Genomic DNA, 16858 nt, shown 5'->3' with positions numbered 1-16858 from the left:
ACATTTGAATTAAAACTGCCTGGTTAAGCAGAATTAGAAAATTAAATGGGAGAGATTTCTGGGCTCTAATTTTTCTAAGAAGGGAGAAATTTTAATTTAGGTCTTTCAGTTTTCTGTGGCAACAAAAGAAGAAATTTGTTGATTCTTTACTTTCTCTGTTGCCCAATATTGAAATTGGAGGCATTTCACATTTTAAAATTCATATATAGGCTGTTTCATCATGTAGTATATAATGTGTAACTTGAATGAACAAGGTTGGATGAGGTGCTCTCACTACCCAGTGGTGTTAAACTCATACCTAGTCAGTAGACAGAATGGGTGAAAAAGGACCTGTGAATACAGGAGAATGAGACCATCCTCCCTCCACCTGCTCCTGCCAGATCCAATCCTATTGCCCACTTTTACTCCATGAAGTCATTTTAAATAAAAAGATTCTGCATTGTATGTCCTCCTCTCCTTTCTATCATATGTACGGCTCTAGCAATAAGAAAAGACAATTTTGCAAAGTCTCTCCTCTTCTCATTTTACTTTGGGAAAGACTGCCAGCTAGAGGTAATATTTTAGATTTAAAGGCAGTGGTCCTACTTGGGTCAAATGTCTGTGTTTCAGTCCACTACACCAGATCCCCTAACAATAAAGCATGATGTTTTCCATTGGCCATGTCTCTCATATATACACACAATCCTCTGGAACATGATGGGGGACAGTAGAAATGGTCTGGGCAAGCCTGGAAAGGCACAGGTGCCCTGCTATACTTTTATATAATACTTTATATAGCTTTTGCTCACTCTTGACACTCCTCCCCTAAGAGTTCATGAACTAATTGGGGGAGAAATAAAGAAATGCTGAAATCTAAAGTAGTACAAGGAAAGGATCAAAGGAATGCTTAAGAATATAGAAGAAAGGGGGGGGGAGGAAGGGAAGGGATGGGAAGGGGAAACAAAGGAGGAGGATACAATGCTTGATAGGAAATGTACTCATTATCTTGCCCATGTAATTGTAACTCCTTTATACAGTATTTTCACAATAAAAGAATATAGAAGAAAGAAAATATGGCTCTATTAGTTTGCATGGTGAGGAACAAGCTCTGTGAAGGAGATAAGATATAAGCATATCGGGGAGGATTTGAAAGACAGAGAAGGGAGAATTCTGCAAAGATCAAAGGTAGAGGAGGGAGCACTCCTCTACTGCATATGGCTCAAGAAGGGGAAGAGAAAAGAGAAATCCTTAGAGTAAGAAAACAGAAGTAAATTATTGTTTAGAATAAGGCAGTTATGTAGAGATTTTTTTTAAAAAGATGGAACCAAAAGAAAAAAAAATCTGTTGATACCAGGTTATATAATACTGTGAATACCAATAAGATACCTACATTTTATCCCAGAAATATAAAAAATCACCAAATAATGTTTACATTAATCAAGGAGAGGCAAGTATATGAGATTTCTATTAGGTCCTAACTTTATTTTGGGTGGTAGATTTGTCATATTATCCACACACATCAGATTAGTAAATTACTTGCTTCTGGTTATACTCCCAGGACTCAGAGAAAATCCAAAAAATCAAAACAAATCTATAATTATTCAGTGGTGTCTCTATATCCAGAATTTCATTTTCCACTGTTTCAGTTATTCATAGCTAGTACCAGTTTGAAATAACTAAATGGAAAATTACAGAATTAAATAATTCCTTAACTTAAAATTACACATATCAGGGCTGGGAAGGTGGCTCAGTGGTAGAGTGCTTGCCTTGCATGCATGAGGCCTTGGGTTCAATTCCTCTATACCACATAAGCAAAAAGCCGGAAGTGGCGCTGTGGCTCAAGTGGTAGAGCGCTAACCTTGAGCTGAAGAGCTCAGGGGCAGCACCCACGCACAGAGTTCAGGCTACATGACTGACAAAAAAAAAATTACACACATCATTCTTAGTGATGTGATGGAATCTCGCCATCCTACTCCATCCCACATAGGACCTGAACCATCCCTTTGTGTACTGTATCCATGCTCTACACCTACCCACCCATTCATCAGTTAGAAATGGTCTTGATTATCAATCACATCAACTGTCACTGTTATCACATTATTTTATTTAATAATGGCCCTGAAGTACTACAGTAGTAATACCAGCATTTTAGAGATGGCATGGACAATCACTATGGTACTCTAAGGGAAAAGATGAAAATTCTCAACATAAAGAAAGAAAACTGTAGTTATCTGAAGTCGCTAAGACCTACAGTAAGAACAAATCTTCTGTAAGTGACAATCTGAGGAAGAAAAAGGAAATCCAAGCTTTTTGTGCTAGTGTGCTTGGATAAATCATATACCTCACACTTCAGGAAGAGACTACTGTTACATAACTTAGTAGTACAGTAACTTATTATTACTGTTTTATTACTAGTTATGCTAATCTCATATCTGATTTATAAACTAAACTTTATAGGAAAAATCAGCTTATCTAGAGTTCAGTGCTATCCACTTCCAGGCACCTATTAGGTTTGTCATCACTATTATTTTTTATCAATATTCAGTAATTATTGCAGAATCATGATCCTACCTCCAAATTTCTCGACTGCTTTTTCCACCGCATTGTTGATTTGTTGCTCATCCCTCACATCAACAACACAAGGCAAGGCCTTTCCTCCAACTGCTTCGACTACAAAGGGGAAACAAACAAATAGGCATTGATGCATTGAACTATTGCACCTTCCATTCTGATTCAGCAATCAAAATGTGTCTTATTTTCAGAAAACCAGGACCAATAAATAATTCTCATAACAACTCCATCTCATAGTCCACAGACTAACCATATCTAGCTTCTAGCCAGCTAGATCAACTCTACTAAAAAATGAAAAAGACAAAGAATTTTTAAAAATCTATTAAGAAACAAAGAGAGAGAAAAAATTTAAACTTTCTATTACAAAGTATTACAAACACTCGGGGCTGGGAAGGTGGCTCAGTGGTAGAGTGCTTGCCTTGCATGCAGGAGGCTGTGGGTTCTATTCCTCAGCACCACATAAACAGAAAAAGCGGGACATGGCGCTGTGGTTCAAGTGATAGAGTGTTAGCCTTGAGCTGAAGAGCTGAGGGACAGTGCCCAGGCCCAGAGTTCAAGCTCCACAACCAACCAAAAAAAAAAAAAAAAATTACAAACACTGCAGGGCGCTGGTGGCTCACGCCTATAATCCTAGCTACTCAGGAGGCTGAGATCTGAGGATCGCCATTCAAAGCCAACCCAGACAGGAAAGGCCGTGAAAACCAGAAAACTGGAAGTAGCACTGTGGCTCATGTGGTAGAGCACTGGCCTTGAGCTGAAGAGTTCAGGGATAGCACCCAGACCCAGAGTTCAAGCCCCACCACTGACAAAAAAACTAAAATTACACTTGCCAAAAATACAAAGAATAGATTAAAGCTTTGTTATTACTCCATCATCTTTTGCCAGTTTACCTTCTACTTGTTTAGTTTTTTTTGTTTTTTTTTTTCATTTCATTCTTTATATAGATATATTTTTTAATTGTGAAAATACCATACAGAGGGGTTACAATTACATGGGCAAGATAATGAATACATTTCTTATCAAGCATTGTTGCCTCCTCCTTTGTTTCCCCTTCCCATCCCTTCCCATCTTCCCCCTCCCCCCACTCCCTTGTTTAGTTTTTGTTTGTACTTTAAAATAATCCCCCCTGGGCTGGGAAGGTGGCTCAGTGGTAGAGTGCTTGCCTCGCATGCATGAGGCCCTGGGTTCGATACCTCAGCAACACATAAGCAGAAAAAGCTGGAAGTGATGCAGTGGCTCAAGTGGTAGAGCACTAGCCTTGAGCTGAAGAGCTGAGGGACAGCGCCCAGGCCCAGAATTCAGGCCCAAGACCAGCAAAAAAAAAAAAAAAAAAAAAAAAAAAAAAATAATAATAATAATAATAATAATAATAATCCCCAGCATCTGGTGGTAGCTCCCACCTATAGTCCTAACTACTCAGGAGGATGAGATCTGAGGATCGAGATTTGAAGCCAGCCTGGGCAGACAAATCTGAGACTTATCTCCAATTAACCAGCAAAGAGTCAGAAATACAGCAGTAGCTCAAGTGGTAGAGTGCTTGTCTTACCCAAGTAAGTCAAGCAAGAGTACAAGGCTGTGAGTTTAAGGACTACTACCAACACAAAATAATATAAAGTACCCCTAATATCATTCCACTCATAAGCTGTTCATGTACAATCCTCAGCCATCACTATAGTATGTGCAATTTATGTGACTAACAAAGCTAGCAATATCACTAGGCATGGTGGTGCATACCTGGAAGCCAAGCCCAGAAATTAGGTGGCTGAGATAGAGAGATCACAAGTCTAAGGCCATTTCAAACCCAGTTTCATATACACAAGGTCTTTACATACACACACACACACACACACACACACACACACACACACACACACACATCTAGTAATATCAACAGAAGTTGAATTTTGAAGCCTTTCGTCTTGGCACTGCACTGGACACAATGAGTTGAACATAGTTCAGGATAAAGATTAGTCAACCAAAAACTGAAAACGACTTGCAAAGTGCTGAGAATAACACAAAGAGCTTTTGTGAAATGTTCACAGCATTCCTCCTTCAAACTGTTTCTCTCCAATTCCACTCCATCTCTCCTGAGACATAGTTTTTTGCTGCTGTTGTGGTGGTGATGAATGTTGTTTTGATTTTGCAGAGCTAAGGATGGAACTCAAGGCTTGAACAAGGTTAAGTTATACCCCCAGGCCAGAGGCATGATTTTGAACTAGACTCTCTCATATGGCTTTAAAATGGCTTTAAAAAGAGAAAAATGGTCAAAACCACTGCTCTTGGGTGACTAGATAAATACTTCTGGAAATAGATATAATTATTTTTAAGGTAGCTTTCAAATAGCATAAACTCAACTCTCTAGCAGATTATCTCTGTGTGACAGCATCTCATGAAATGGTACCTGTCATACTTACTTTCTTCAGCAGCAGTATAGATTGTGCCTGGGAGTTTGGGGTGGGACTGGGTGGTCTTTGCAGCAATAACAATATTTGCTCCATCCTTTGCTGCTTTCAATGCAATAGCTTTGCCAATGCCACGGCTGGCACCCGTGATAAAAACTGTACATCCTGCTAGCTTCCTGCAACAGAACAAATATGACCTTATTAGAAATGTCAATGTTTTATTTATTGGCCAGCATATCCAAAACTCATGTGCATTTCATAATAGACATGTTTCCTGCTCTGTGAGATTTTTTTTTTCTAAACCCTTTCCCCTGCCTGTGTGACAACTGATAAGTCTACTATACTACCACCTACAGACTTAGAAAGTATTTATGACAATTCCAATTAGCCAGTCTGCTGAGATCTGGCAAACAAAACCTGCTCAAATGAAAAAAATAAATCTTAAATACAATAAATAAACAAGTTTTCTTTTCAACAGAAGTATTAATGTGTCTATAATCCTAACTACTCTATAGAGATAGAAGTAGGAAGATCAGAAGTTTGAGTCCAGCTTGGGAAGTTAGTGAGACATTATCTCAAAAACAAAATAAAAATAGGACTTAGGCATATAGTTTAAGTGGTAAAGTGCTTCCCTCACATGTGTGATTCTTGGGTTCAGACCCCAGCAGGGTTGGGGATGTGGTGGGGCGGGATGTAATAGGGATTAACCAATTTGGGGAAGGTTGTCTTTTTTTCCTCTTGGAGACAAGGTTTTGCCATGTAACTCAGGCTGTCTTCAAACTTATGATCCTCCTGCTTCAGCTTCCCAAGTGCTAAGATTACAGATGTGAACCACCACACCCAGCTCCTTATTTTTGAATGGTAGAATTAGGCATAAATTTTATGGCATTCTTTTAATTCTTTTATACTTTTCAAATTTTCAACAATGAATACTTAACAATTAAAGAAATTATCTAACAGCAAATAATTGTTCAATGGATGGGTATAGCAGTGAGAGTGGAAAAAAAACCTAAGTATCTACTAACTAATGAATAGATAAACACAATGTGCAATACTGTTCATTAACACTGTTAAAAAGAAACAACTACTGATCCATGCTATACTATGGATGAATCAAACACATATTGCAAAGTGACAGAAAGCAGCACAAAGGATCACATAAAACAGGCTTCCATTTATAACATACACAGGAGAGGCCAATCTATAGAGTCATCCCATCAGTGGCTGCCTATAATTGGGAGTGGAAGGGATTGGGGATTCACAGCTGAGGAGTGAGGAGTTTCTTTGGGGAATGATGAGGAGGTTTTAAAAATCAATTGCAATGCTAATTTTAGTGAATAAAACAGTGTTTAGCTATATTAAACAGGTGGATTACTCCATATACAATTACACCTCAGGAAAGCTATAAATAAAAGTGAGATGGACTAGAAATAATCTCTAATAAATCTCTAGGCCTACTTCAGTCTTTACATCCTTCCATATTAACTTTAAACTTGCTGCTTACTCAATTGTTAGGTGAGAAGGGAATATCTAAAATAAAAGCAGAGGGAAATACACTTTCTTGTTTGCTTTCTACAAGCAAAGAAAAGCAAGCAAAATTGACCATGAAAAAGAGAAAAGAGGTGACAGGCTTGTAAACACAAGAACAGAAGGCTCTTCCAGGACTAGAGGATTACATGCCTGATATAGAACAAAAGAGGTGAAAGTAGAATTAATTTTAAATGAGGGAATAATCATCTTTATAAAAAGAAAGGAAAGATCAGTTATGTAGAGAATTCAAGATGCATTAGGAAATCCAGGAATAGCTGAGAGGCTGGTGAGCAGAAACTTATTTGTTGGAAACTTGACAACAATACCAGCTTCCTGGATAATGAATGACGGAGATACAGATGTCATAACCACATCTTGAATGAGGATGCCCATTCACAGAAAAAATACTTGCTCTAGTTCTTGAGATACAAGATCTGATGATAAGACATCCGGAAAAGACAAACATGGAAAGAAAACTTACAAATTTTGAATAATGTTGACTGCACACAGACTTTTAATGCAAGTATTAAATCTTGTTTACATTAATAGTACACAATTATTAAAGTTAAATTTATGCTAAAAAGGAGGAAAAGGAGGAGGGAGGAAGGAAGGAAGGAAGGAAGGAAAGAAGGAAGGAAGGAAGGAGCAAGCCAAACACTAGTGGTTCACATCTATAATCCTAGCTACTCAGGAGGCTGAAATCTGAGGACTATGATTCAAAGCCATCCTGGGAAGAAAAGCACTTGAGACTATTATCCCATTTAACCAGCAAAAAGCAAGAAGTAGAAAGGTGGCTCACGTAGCAGAACACCAACCTTGAACAAAAGAGCCCAGTAAGGCCATGAGAGCCTGAGTTCAAGCACCAGTAACTTGTACACCCACACAAAGAGAAGGAGAAGGCTGGGTGCCAGTGGCTCGTACCTGTAATACTAGCTACTCAGGAGGCTGAGATCACTGAGGTCCTGTTCAAAGCCAGCCTGGGTGGGAAAGGCCATAAACTCTTATCTCCAATAAACCACCAGAAAAACTAGAAAGTGGTGCTGTGGCTCAAGTGGTAGAGCGCTAGTTTTGAGCTGAAGAGCTGAGGGACAGCACTCAAGCCCAGAGTTCAAACCCCATGACCAACAAAAAAAAGAGAAAGAGAGAAGGAGAAGAACAATATGGAGGAAGAGAAGGAGAAGAAGAAAGGAAAGGAGACATAAGAAGGGAGAGAACTATTCTTGGTAAAAATAGCAAACATATCGTAAGTATGTAAAAGGAATGTTTAAAGTTTAAAAGACAAAATAAAAATGGAAATGGTGTAATTATTATTCAAGTTAAGAAAATTACCAATACCCCGGAAGCTATCTTTCTATTCCTCCATAACTGTAATGGGGGACATTCTGCAAAATAACAACTACCTAAAATACCATTACTCATTTCTTGTGATTTTAAAAATTATTCCTAACACTTATCTATCTATGTATAAACCAAAGGTCAACAGCAAGCCATGGTCCACAAACCAAATACAATTCACTACCTTTGTGGGTATGGTCATAAGCAAAGAATATCTTTGTTGTTGTTGTTGTTAGTTGTGGGGCTTGAACTCAGGGCCTGGGTGCTGTCCCTGAGGGGGTTTTTTGCTATAGCTCCACTTTCTGGTTCCACAGACTTTCCTGTCCAGGCTGGCTTTGAACCATGATCCTCAAATCTCAGCCTCCTGAGTAGTGAGGATTACTGAGTGAGCCACTGGTGCCCGGCAAAGAATAATTTTTACAGTTGAACACTGTGATCAATTTGATGATACAGAATACAAATACTGGGGCTGGGAAGGTGGCTCAGTGGTAGAGCACTTGCCTTGCATGCCTGAGCCCTGGGTTCGATTCCTCAGCACCACATAAGCAAAAAGAAAAAAAGCCGGAAGTGGCACTGTGGCTCAGGTGGTAGAGCGCTAGCCTTGAGCTGAAGAGCTGAGGGATAGTGCCCAGGCCCAGAGTTCAGGCCCCACGACCGGACTCAAAAAAAAAAAAAAACAGAACACACTCAAAAAAAAAAAAAAAACAGAACACAAATACTGAACCTCAATTAAGTGAAATATCATCTTCTTGCTATTACTAGAATGTATCTCCCTACCACCACCAAAAAAAGATGAAGTTCAAAACTCCAGTACCTTAGAATATGACCTTATTTGGAAACAGTTGCTGCAGATAAAACTAGCATTGGAGAAGAGTAGGCCTTTAAAGCCGTATTACTAGTGTCCTTACAAGAAGAGTAAGAACAGCCATAGCTTTCATGTCATCAACACCATGTGATGCAGATCCTAGCCAAAGAATACCAATGATTGTTAACAGCCAGAAACTAGGAAGAAGACAGGACCCAGGATTTTTTTTTTTTTTTCCGAGTCATGGGGCTTGAAGTTTGGGCCTGGGTACTGTCCCTGAGCTCTTCAGCTCAAGGGGAACACTCTACCACCTGAGCCATAGCGCCACTTCTGGTTTTCTACTGGTTAATTGGAACTAAGAGTCTAACTGGACTCTTCTACCCAGGCTGGCTTTGAACTGCAGTCCTCAGATCTCAGCCTCCTGAATAGCTAGAATTATAGTTGTGAGCCAACAGCGCCCAGTTTAGGATTTTTAAAAGAAGCAGAGTCTTCCTGCTGACATCATAATTTCTAGCTCCCAGGCCCATGAGAGAATACATTTAGTTTAATTTAGTTTTATTTTATTTTATTTTGTTTTGTTTTATTTTTGTGCCAGTCCTGGGATTTGAACTCGGGGTTTTAGTCCTTGAGCTTTTTTGCTCAAGGCTAGTGCTCTACTACTTGAGCCACAGCTCCACTTATGGCTTTTTTTAGTGCTTCATTGGAGATACAAGTGTCTCAGATTTTTCTGCCCTGGCTGGCACAATACTCATATCTCAGCCTCCTGAAGCTACAGGAGGGTTACAGGTTTGAGCCACCAGTGTCCAGTTAATAAATTTGTTTTAAGCTACCAGTTTGTGATACATTGTTAAAACTTGATGAAACTATTATACTACCCTTCACTCCTCAAATTAAGTTTCACTCTTCCCATTGGATCTTGTACTACAAAAAAATTGTACCCAATTATTTTGAATATCAACAATAAAAAATAATATAGAAATTGTTTTCCTCTCTTGTTTTTATTTTATTTTATTTTTTTTTGTCGGTCGTGGGACTTGAACTCTGGGCCTGGGCGCTGTCCCTCAGCTCTTCAGCTCAAGGCAAGCGCTCTACCACTCGAGCTACAGCGCCACTTCCGGTTTTCTGGTGGTTTATTGGAGATAGGAGTCTCACAGTCTTTCCTGCCCGGGCTGGCTTTGAACCGCGATCCTCAGATCTCAGCCTCCTGAGTAGCTAGGATTACAGGCGTGAGCCACCAGCGCCCGGCTTTCCTCTCTTGTTATATATCTGTCTCTAATGTTGTCTTTTACCTCCCAAAGCCAAGTATCTACTATCCAGGGTTTTATAAAAAAAACAAAAACAAAAGCAAAATACCTGCTAAACATGATCTAAGCAATACAGTATTTAAATTTATGTAATAGCTTCATACAGTACATATTATTCTATCATATTACTTCCTTCTAATATTGGAGATTTGTCTACATTGATTTAAATCAATATATTTATTTTCTTTCCAACAATACCTGAGATTCTATAAATGAACTTTCTATAAATTATTTACTCATGCTATTTATGGATTTTCAGGGTGGTTACCAGAGTTTTCTATTATGGACAATGCTGCTATAAATAGTTGTATTCATCTTCCAATCACATCTACAAGAATTTCTCTAGAACACATACTAATAAAGTTGTTGGTTTGTATGACTACAAGCTGTTAATCAAAGATAATCACAAGCCTAGCACTGGTGGCACCTGCAATCCTAGCTACTCAGGAGGCTGAGATCTGAGGATCATTGTTCAAAGCCAGCCTGGGCAGGAAAGCCTATGAGGTGCTTATCTCCAATTAACCACCAGAAAATCAGACGTGGTGCTGTGGCTCAAGTAGTAAAATGCTAGCCTTGAGAAAAAAAGCTGAGGGACAGCACCCAGACCTCAAGTTCAAAGATAACCACTATTTCTTTAAACATTTTTCCCATCAAGAGGAGGAGCATATTTTCTTTTCCCCTGGAGTCTAGGTTAGCCTTATGGCTTTTGTTGACTAAAACAATGGGATGGAAGTGACATGCTTGGATTTCCCAGTCATATGATAGCTGGCAGCTTTTACCATCTCTGTCAAATTTGGAGGTAGTTTGTAATACAAAAGACAAACACATGTTAGAAATTCAACCAACAAACACAATCTTGGTCTTTTGTCTGGAGTAATGATTTCCACAAATAAGGACAATACTGTTGATTTTATTCTAACCCATATACTTTTCTTTTCTTGCTTATGTCTACTTCAGTCAGAAGAAAAGTGTTTCCATTCTGGGCACCAATGGGTCATATCTGTAATCCTATCTTCCTACTCAGGTAGCTGAGATCTGAAAGACCCGAGGTTTTAAACCAGCCTAGGCAAAAAAGTCTAAGAGATTCTATCGCTAATTAAGCACCAAAATGAAGGTGCGAATGTGTGGTTCCAGTGGTAGAACACCAGCAGAGCAAACAACCAAGCAACCTCAGAACTGGAAGAAAGAAGTGGGGGGGGGGGGGGGGGGGGGAGTAAGGGAGGGGTGAAGAAGGGAAAGGGAGGGAGGAAAGGAGAGGAAAACAAAAACAAAAATGAAAAAGAAAAGAGTGTTTCCAGATGGAAGATCTGAAATTCAAGATCAGAAAACCAAAGATAAGGTAAGTAAATATAGAGACCAAAAAAAAGGAGTGTGATCATAATAAAATAATGCTTGTGGGGTTTTTTATTTTATTTTAATTTTTTTTTTTGGTCAGTCGTGCGGCTTGAATTCTGGGCCTGGGCGCTGTCCCTGCGCTCTTCAGCTCAAGGCGAGCACTCTACCGCTTGAGCCACAGCACCACTTCTGGTTTTCTAGCGGTTTATTGGAGATAAGAGTCTCACCAACTTTCCTGCCAGGGCTGGCTTTGAACCGCGATCCTCAGATCTCAGCCTCCTGAGTAGCTAGGATTACAGGTGTGAGCCACCGGCGCCCGGCTTGTGGGCTTTTTAAAAATAAAATATAGGCTGGGAACTTGGCTCAGTGGTAGAGCGCTTGCCTTGCATGCATGAGGCCCTGGGTTCGATTCCTCAGCACTACATAAGCAAAAAGAAAAAAGCCAGAAGTGGCACTGTGGCTCAAGTGGTAGAGCGCTAGCCTTGAGCTGAAGAGCTGAGGGACAGTGCCCAGGCCCAGAGTTCAGGCCCCAGGACCAGACCCCAAAAAATAAATAAATAAAATAAAATATATTGCTACAAGTAACCTACATTAAAATGGAGTAACTAGAATGTAACTTTTGTAGGGCCTTGAATTGTTTGGAACAATAGTAAAATTTTACCTTAGTCACTGGCAAATTAGATACATATGCTAGATTAAGGGGTTGGAGATATAGTAGTAGGATATATCTTTAGTATGCATGAGGCCCTGGGATTGAGCCCTAGCACTACCCAAACACACACACACACACACACAAAATCTAGTTTAAACATCCTTTTTTCTATTCTTTCTCTCACCCTCCCCCCCCCTCCTCCCCCCCCCCCCCCCCCCCCCCCCGCCCGCCTCTTTGATATTGGAATTTCTGAACTCAGAGCCTCAAGTTTATTAGACATCAGCTCTACCATTTTGCTTTAGTCATTTTTCAGATTATGTCTCACACTGTTGTCTAGAGCTGGTCTCAAACTCCAATCTTCCAACCTACCTACGCCTCCAGCATAGCTAAGATTACAGGCATATACCACTAGGCCAATCTTACTGATTGAGATGGAATTTCGTTAACCTTTTGCCTGACAAGTCTCTAGATCAGCTACCAAGCATATACACTCTCATACCAGGCCATTAAACACACTTATAAGACAAATAGCAAATTTTGATAGTTTTGGTAACAAAGATTCGATATAGATAAAGTAAGGCAAAAGACAAAGGCTTAAGGAATATTAAAAGATATTCCAGAATCTTTCATACATGTCTAAAGAAACAGTAAAGTCTTATCTGTTCTGTTAAACTGTCAGAGCAACACAAGATAGATGTGTAATATAAGACACACTAATCTTTTAATTGCCACATTAATACCACTACTAATAATAAACCTACAGTATAGAATTCAAATGCCACTACCAGAAATGCATCTACTACACAGAATTCAAGATTTCTTTGCCTTTCTTTATGCCTTTAGGTTGAATCCTTCTGAAGGCATACAGATGATATGTTAAAAATTACAAGTGATAAGGTTAATATATAGTTAAGTTTATGTTTTACGTTGGCATTCTATTTTACTTTTCTGTTTCATCTTTGGTAAGGCATGTTGTAAAAATAAGTTTGATAGGCAAAACTTTCTAATAATATATGCTCAAAGAAGTGTAGTGTCTTTGTGTGGGTAACCAGCTTCATTAATTTCCCGTCTATTCTTTTTCTGTATTTTTAATATACAAACATTATATAAAATGTATGTATATGTTGTATGATGTGTACAACTTTCCCTTTTCTATATATAAGACAGCATATATCAAATGTTAAAGTGATTTGTGTGTGTGTGTGTGTGTGTGTGTGTGTGTGTGTGTGTGTGTGCCAGTGCTGGGGTTTGAACTAAGGGCCTGGACACTGTCCCTGAGCTTTTTTGCTCAAAGGTAGTACTCTACCACTTGAGCCACAGCTGGCTTTTTGTTGGTCACAACTGGATATAAGAAGTTCATGGACTTTGCTGCCTGGGCTGGCTTTGAACTGTGATCCTCAAATCTGAGCCTCCTGATTAGTTAAGATTGGCCTACTGATATTTTAAATAGAAGTATTCAGCTAAAGATGTCCCAATTATTGTTGCTAAAGCCTCCCTCCTTTCCCTGTGAACCTCTTGCCTACTGGGACAGAATCCCAGTAGGACAAAGGGCATTCCCTCTCAGCCAGTCTGGGGCTTTGGCAGCAAGGACAAAGGAAACCCAGATGGATCTGTACTGTCAAGTCTTCCAGATCAAAGTGTTAGAATCACAATGTCAATGGAAAGGGCACTCAGAGAAAGAGTCCAAATTTCTCAATGCCACTAGTAGATAACTAACATTTGAAAATGTAAACTCAAACTCAATGTAAATTCAAACTTCAGCTTACTAAAATTTTCTTGCACCTCAAAATCAGAGTAAATGGGATAAAATCTGAAAGAATAACTTAAGGGCTGGGAATGTGGCTTAGTGGAGAGTGCTAGCCTTGAGTAAAAGAAGTTCAGGGACAGTATCCATCCAGGCCTTAAGTTCAAGCCCCAGGACTGGCAAAAAGTTTTAAAAAAAGAGAGAGAATAACCAGCCAGACAAATCCATGAGATTTTTTTTTTTTGGTCCTCAGTCAGTCGGGAGTTGAACTCTGGGCCTGGGTGCTTTCCCTCAGCTCTTCAGCTCAAGGCAAGTGCTCTACCACTTGAGCCACAGCGCCACTTCCAGCTTTTTCTGTTTATGTGGTGCTGAGGAATTGAACCCAGGGCCTCAAGCACGCGAGGCAAGCACTCTACTACTGAGCCACCTTCCCAGCCCTCCATGAGACTCTTATTTTCAATTAACCAGCAGAAAAGCTGGAATTGGTGGCGTGGCTAAAGCAGTTGAGCATCAGTCCTGTTCTGGCACATTTAAGAAATTTTACAGCTGGAGGTATGGCTCAAGTGGTAGAGTGTCAGCCAAATAAGAAAGCCAAACCAGCAAGAGGCCCTGTACTCAAACTCTAGTACTAGCAATAAATACCATACTCACTAGATACTCAAGAATAAATACCATACTCACTAGATACTATGTTGAAAATGAACTGCTATACAACTTATGGGTGGTGACAAGAGAGAATAACTGGCAGACAGCAAGGGAAGGGGTGACACTGTCCAAAAAGAAATGTACTCATTACCTGACTTATATAACTAATCCCTCTGTACATCACCTCCATAATAACAATAAAAATTAAAAAAGAATAACCAGAAAGAATTTGAAAAATAATTAAATGTGGTGGGATCTAGCTTTGCCAGATATTCAAATATTTTATAAACCAAGAGTAAGCCTAGGATGATGGTATATGCCTATAAGAGACTTTAGCTATGTAGAAGACCGAGATCTGAAGCTCGTGGTTCAAAGCCAGCCTGAGCAGAAAAGTCAGTGAGATTCATTCATAACTAGTAAAAAGCCAGAAGTGGAGCTATGGCTCAAGTGGTAGAGCACCAGCCTTGAGTGAAAAAGCTATGGGACAGCACCCAGGCCCCTGAGTTCAGGCCCCAGTACCTATACACACACACACACACACACACACACACACACACACACACACACAAATAAAAAATTAAAGGCTGGGAATATAACTCAATGTTGAAGTGTTCATCTTGAACAGATCCTGGGGCCCATCTCTAGCTCCCTGTACATACATGAATTTAACATATGACAGTGATAACTGCAATTTCTAGCAGCAAGGAAAGAATAACACTAGGTCATTGTGGCTGAAATAAACAACTGGACCGAAATGAAGCAGGCTTCCTAAGTGGATGAGAAAAACCTTAATTCAGCATATGTACTTATAGTTTCCAAAATACAAAATATTAAAAAGCATAAAAGCAAGGACCAAAGTATAGTTCCATTGTAAGAACTCTTGCCTAGCTGTATGAAGGAAACCCTGGGTTCTGTCTCTAGTATCACAAAATAAATAGTGCAATACCATAAAAATACTAAATACATGTCTTCATTTATTTAAACATATACGTGCATTTATCATGGCTTTATAGGCTTTTCATCAAAGTACAGATTTAAAAGAACAGACTGATAATTCTGACTTCATAAACACACATTTCTTACTGTTAAATAAATAGCAGAATCAAAGTCAAGATGCAATTTTAAAAACTCCATCCTACTATTCATCATTCGACAGCCAAGCGATTGGGGTAAGTGGAAACCCAAAGGGTCACCAGCGGCCCCAGTGACCTTTCACCTAGAACTTGCAAGCCCCTTAGTTGTCACGCAGCTCCTGCTGAATCCAAGATGGGGCCACCACCGAGGGCAGGGAGAAACTCACAGTCGACGCTCCACGGGTGGAAGAGGGTCTCACTCTGCCGCTCCCTTCGCGCCCCCCTCCCCCCGGGTGTACTACACACAACTTCGGATGGTTTTCCAAGCTCGAGCGCAGACCCTGGGTGCACCGCGCCGTGCGCGCGCCGGGGTGTCAGGGCGCCGGGCGGCAACTTCACTAAGCCTCCCTCTGCAGAGCCCGGCCGCCGGGCGACCCGCTGCGGCGCCCCTGAGCCCCGCACGCGCCTCAGCCCAGCCTCGCTCGCAGCGCCCCCATCCTCTTACCCGGTGTTGGGTAACATGGCTCCTGCAGACCCCGCACTGGACTTGGACGCGGCAGTGAACAGAGTCTAAAAGCAGACCACCCCGCCGCATTTAGCCCCGCCCCAGGCCCCGCCCCGAGGTCCCGCCCCGAGGTCCGCCTGGGGGGGCGGGGGGATGGGGGCTCGAAAAAGCAGGGTTTGCTGAGTGCGCCTGCGCACGCAGACCGCTCCGGGCGCTGGGCGTGACACTCTACCCTCCCAACCGACGTCCAGGAAACTGGCTCTCTGGCGCACGCGCTTTAGGAGAGCCCTCGCCCCGCCCCGGCGGGGGGGGAGGGAGGGGTCCTACGGTGACAATCGGTCTCCTCCAGGCGTGTGGTGTATTGCGGGCGTCAGTCCCTACGTGCGCCTTTTCCCCTGGCGCCGGAGGTTCGGAGCAGCGCCTGCTCTGGGCCTGAAGGGTGGCTCTGAGGAGGGCGCAGGGAGCTCGCAGCACTGAGGACGGATCTGGGGGTGCACGCCCGAGCGTGTGCTCCTGACCCGCCGCGGGCCTCCGGAGCCTCCCTGACACGGGGCTGAACAGCACTTTTTGCCGCCTGACCCCGCCCGTCCGTGCGGAGAGGCCTGCTTCTGGAACAGAGATCTCTCTCTCTCTGTGTGAAAGTCGTGCCCAAGAATTCATAGTAAATCCTGGTAACAAAAGCCAGATTTGGAGAAGGGAAAAAATTCGATTTTGCTCTTGGGCTTGTACCCTGAACAAAACTGAACTAAAGAATTGCGGCAGGTTTGAAATGAAATGGTTTTGTGTTGTAGGGCTGAAACAGGATGCCAAGGAAGTTGCTATCCAAAGCCTAGGGAAGGAAATTAGCCTGACCATGGGTATGTATTGTCTCATTGTCTCTCTGGCTCTATTTTCTCCTATGTCACCTGTCCATCTATGTCATTTGAATTTATGAGGTCCTTAGACGCTCCAGAGGAACTTACTCAACACATATTAGCA

The 16858-nt window shown here is 41.2% G+C and overlaps 1 protein-coding gene across 2 annotated transcripts in view; it reads right to left on the bottom strand.

Moving 5' to 3' along the window:
- Positions 1–15973, bottom strand: part of Hsdl2 (hydroxysteroid dehydrogenase like 2) — a 53217-nt gene extending 37244 nt beyond the window's left edge. Inside the window, exons 1-3 of one of the 2 annotated variants that reach the window (XM_042695130.1) lie at positions 15881–15973; positions 4965–5128; positions 2551–2649 (exon numbers count right to left, since the gene is read on the bottom strand). In XM_042695130.1, the coding sequence (XP_042551064.1) occupies positions 2551–2649; positions 4965–5128; positions 15881–15897 (280 nt within the window). In that variant the 5' untranslated portion in view covers positions 15898–15973. The remainder of the gene's footprint in view (positions 1–2550; positions 2650–4964; positions 5129–15880) is intronic. The other variant, XM_042695138.1, reaches the window with a different exon arrangement.
- Positions 15974–16858: the final 885 nt, after the last annotated feature.

This window comes from Dipodomys spectabilis, unplaced genomic scaffold (genome assembly GCF_019054845.1).
Source record: "Dipodomys spectabilis isolate Male_0828 unplaced genomic scaffold, ASM1905484v1 ptg000006l, whole genome shotgun sequence".
In the NCBI taxonomy this organism is placed as follows: domain Eukaryota; kingdom Metazoa; phylum Chordata; class Mammalia; order Rodentia; family Heteromyidae; genus Dipodomys; species Dipodomys spectabilis.
Note: the sequence above shows the minus strand (reverse complement) of the source record. Positions and strands in the feature narration are given on the sequence as shown.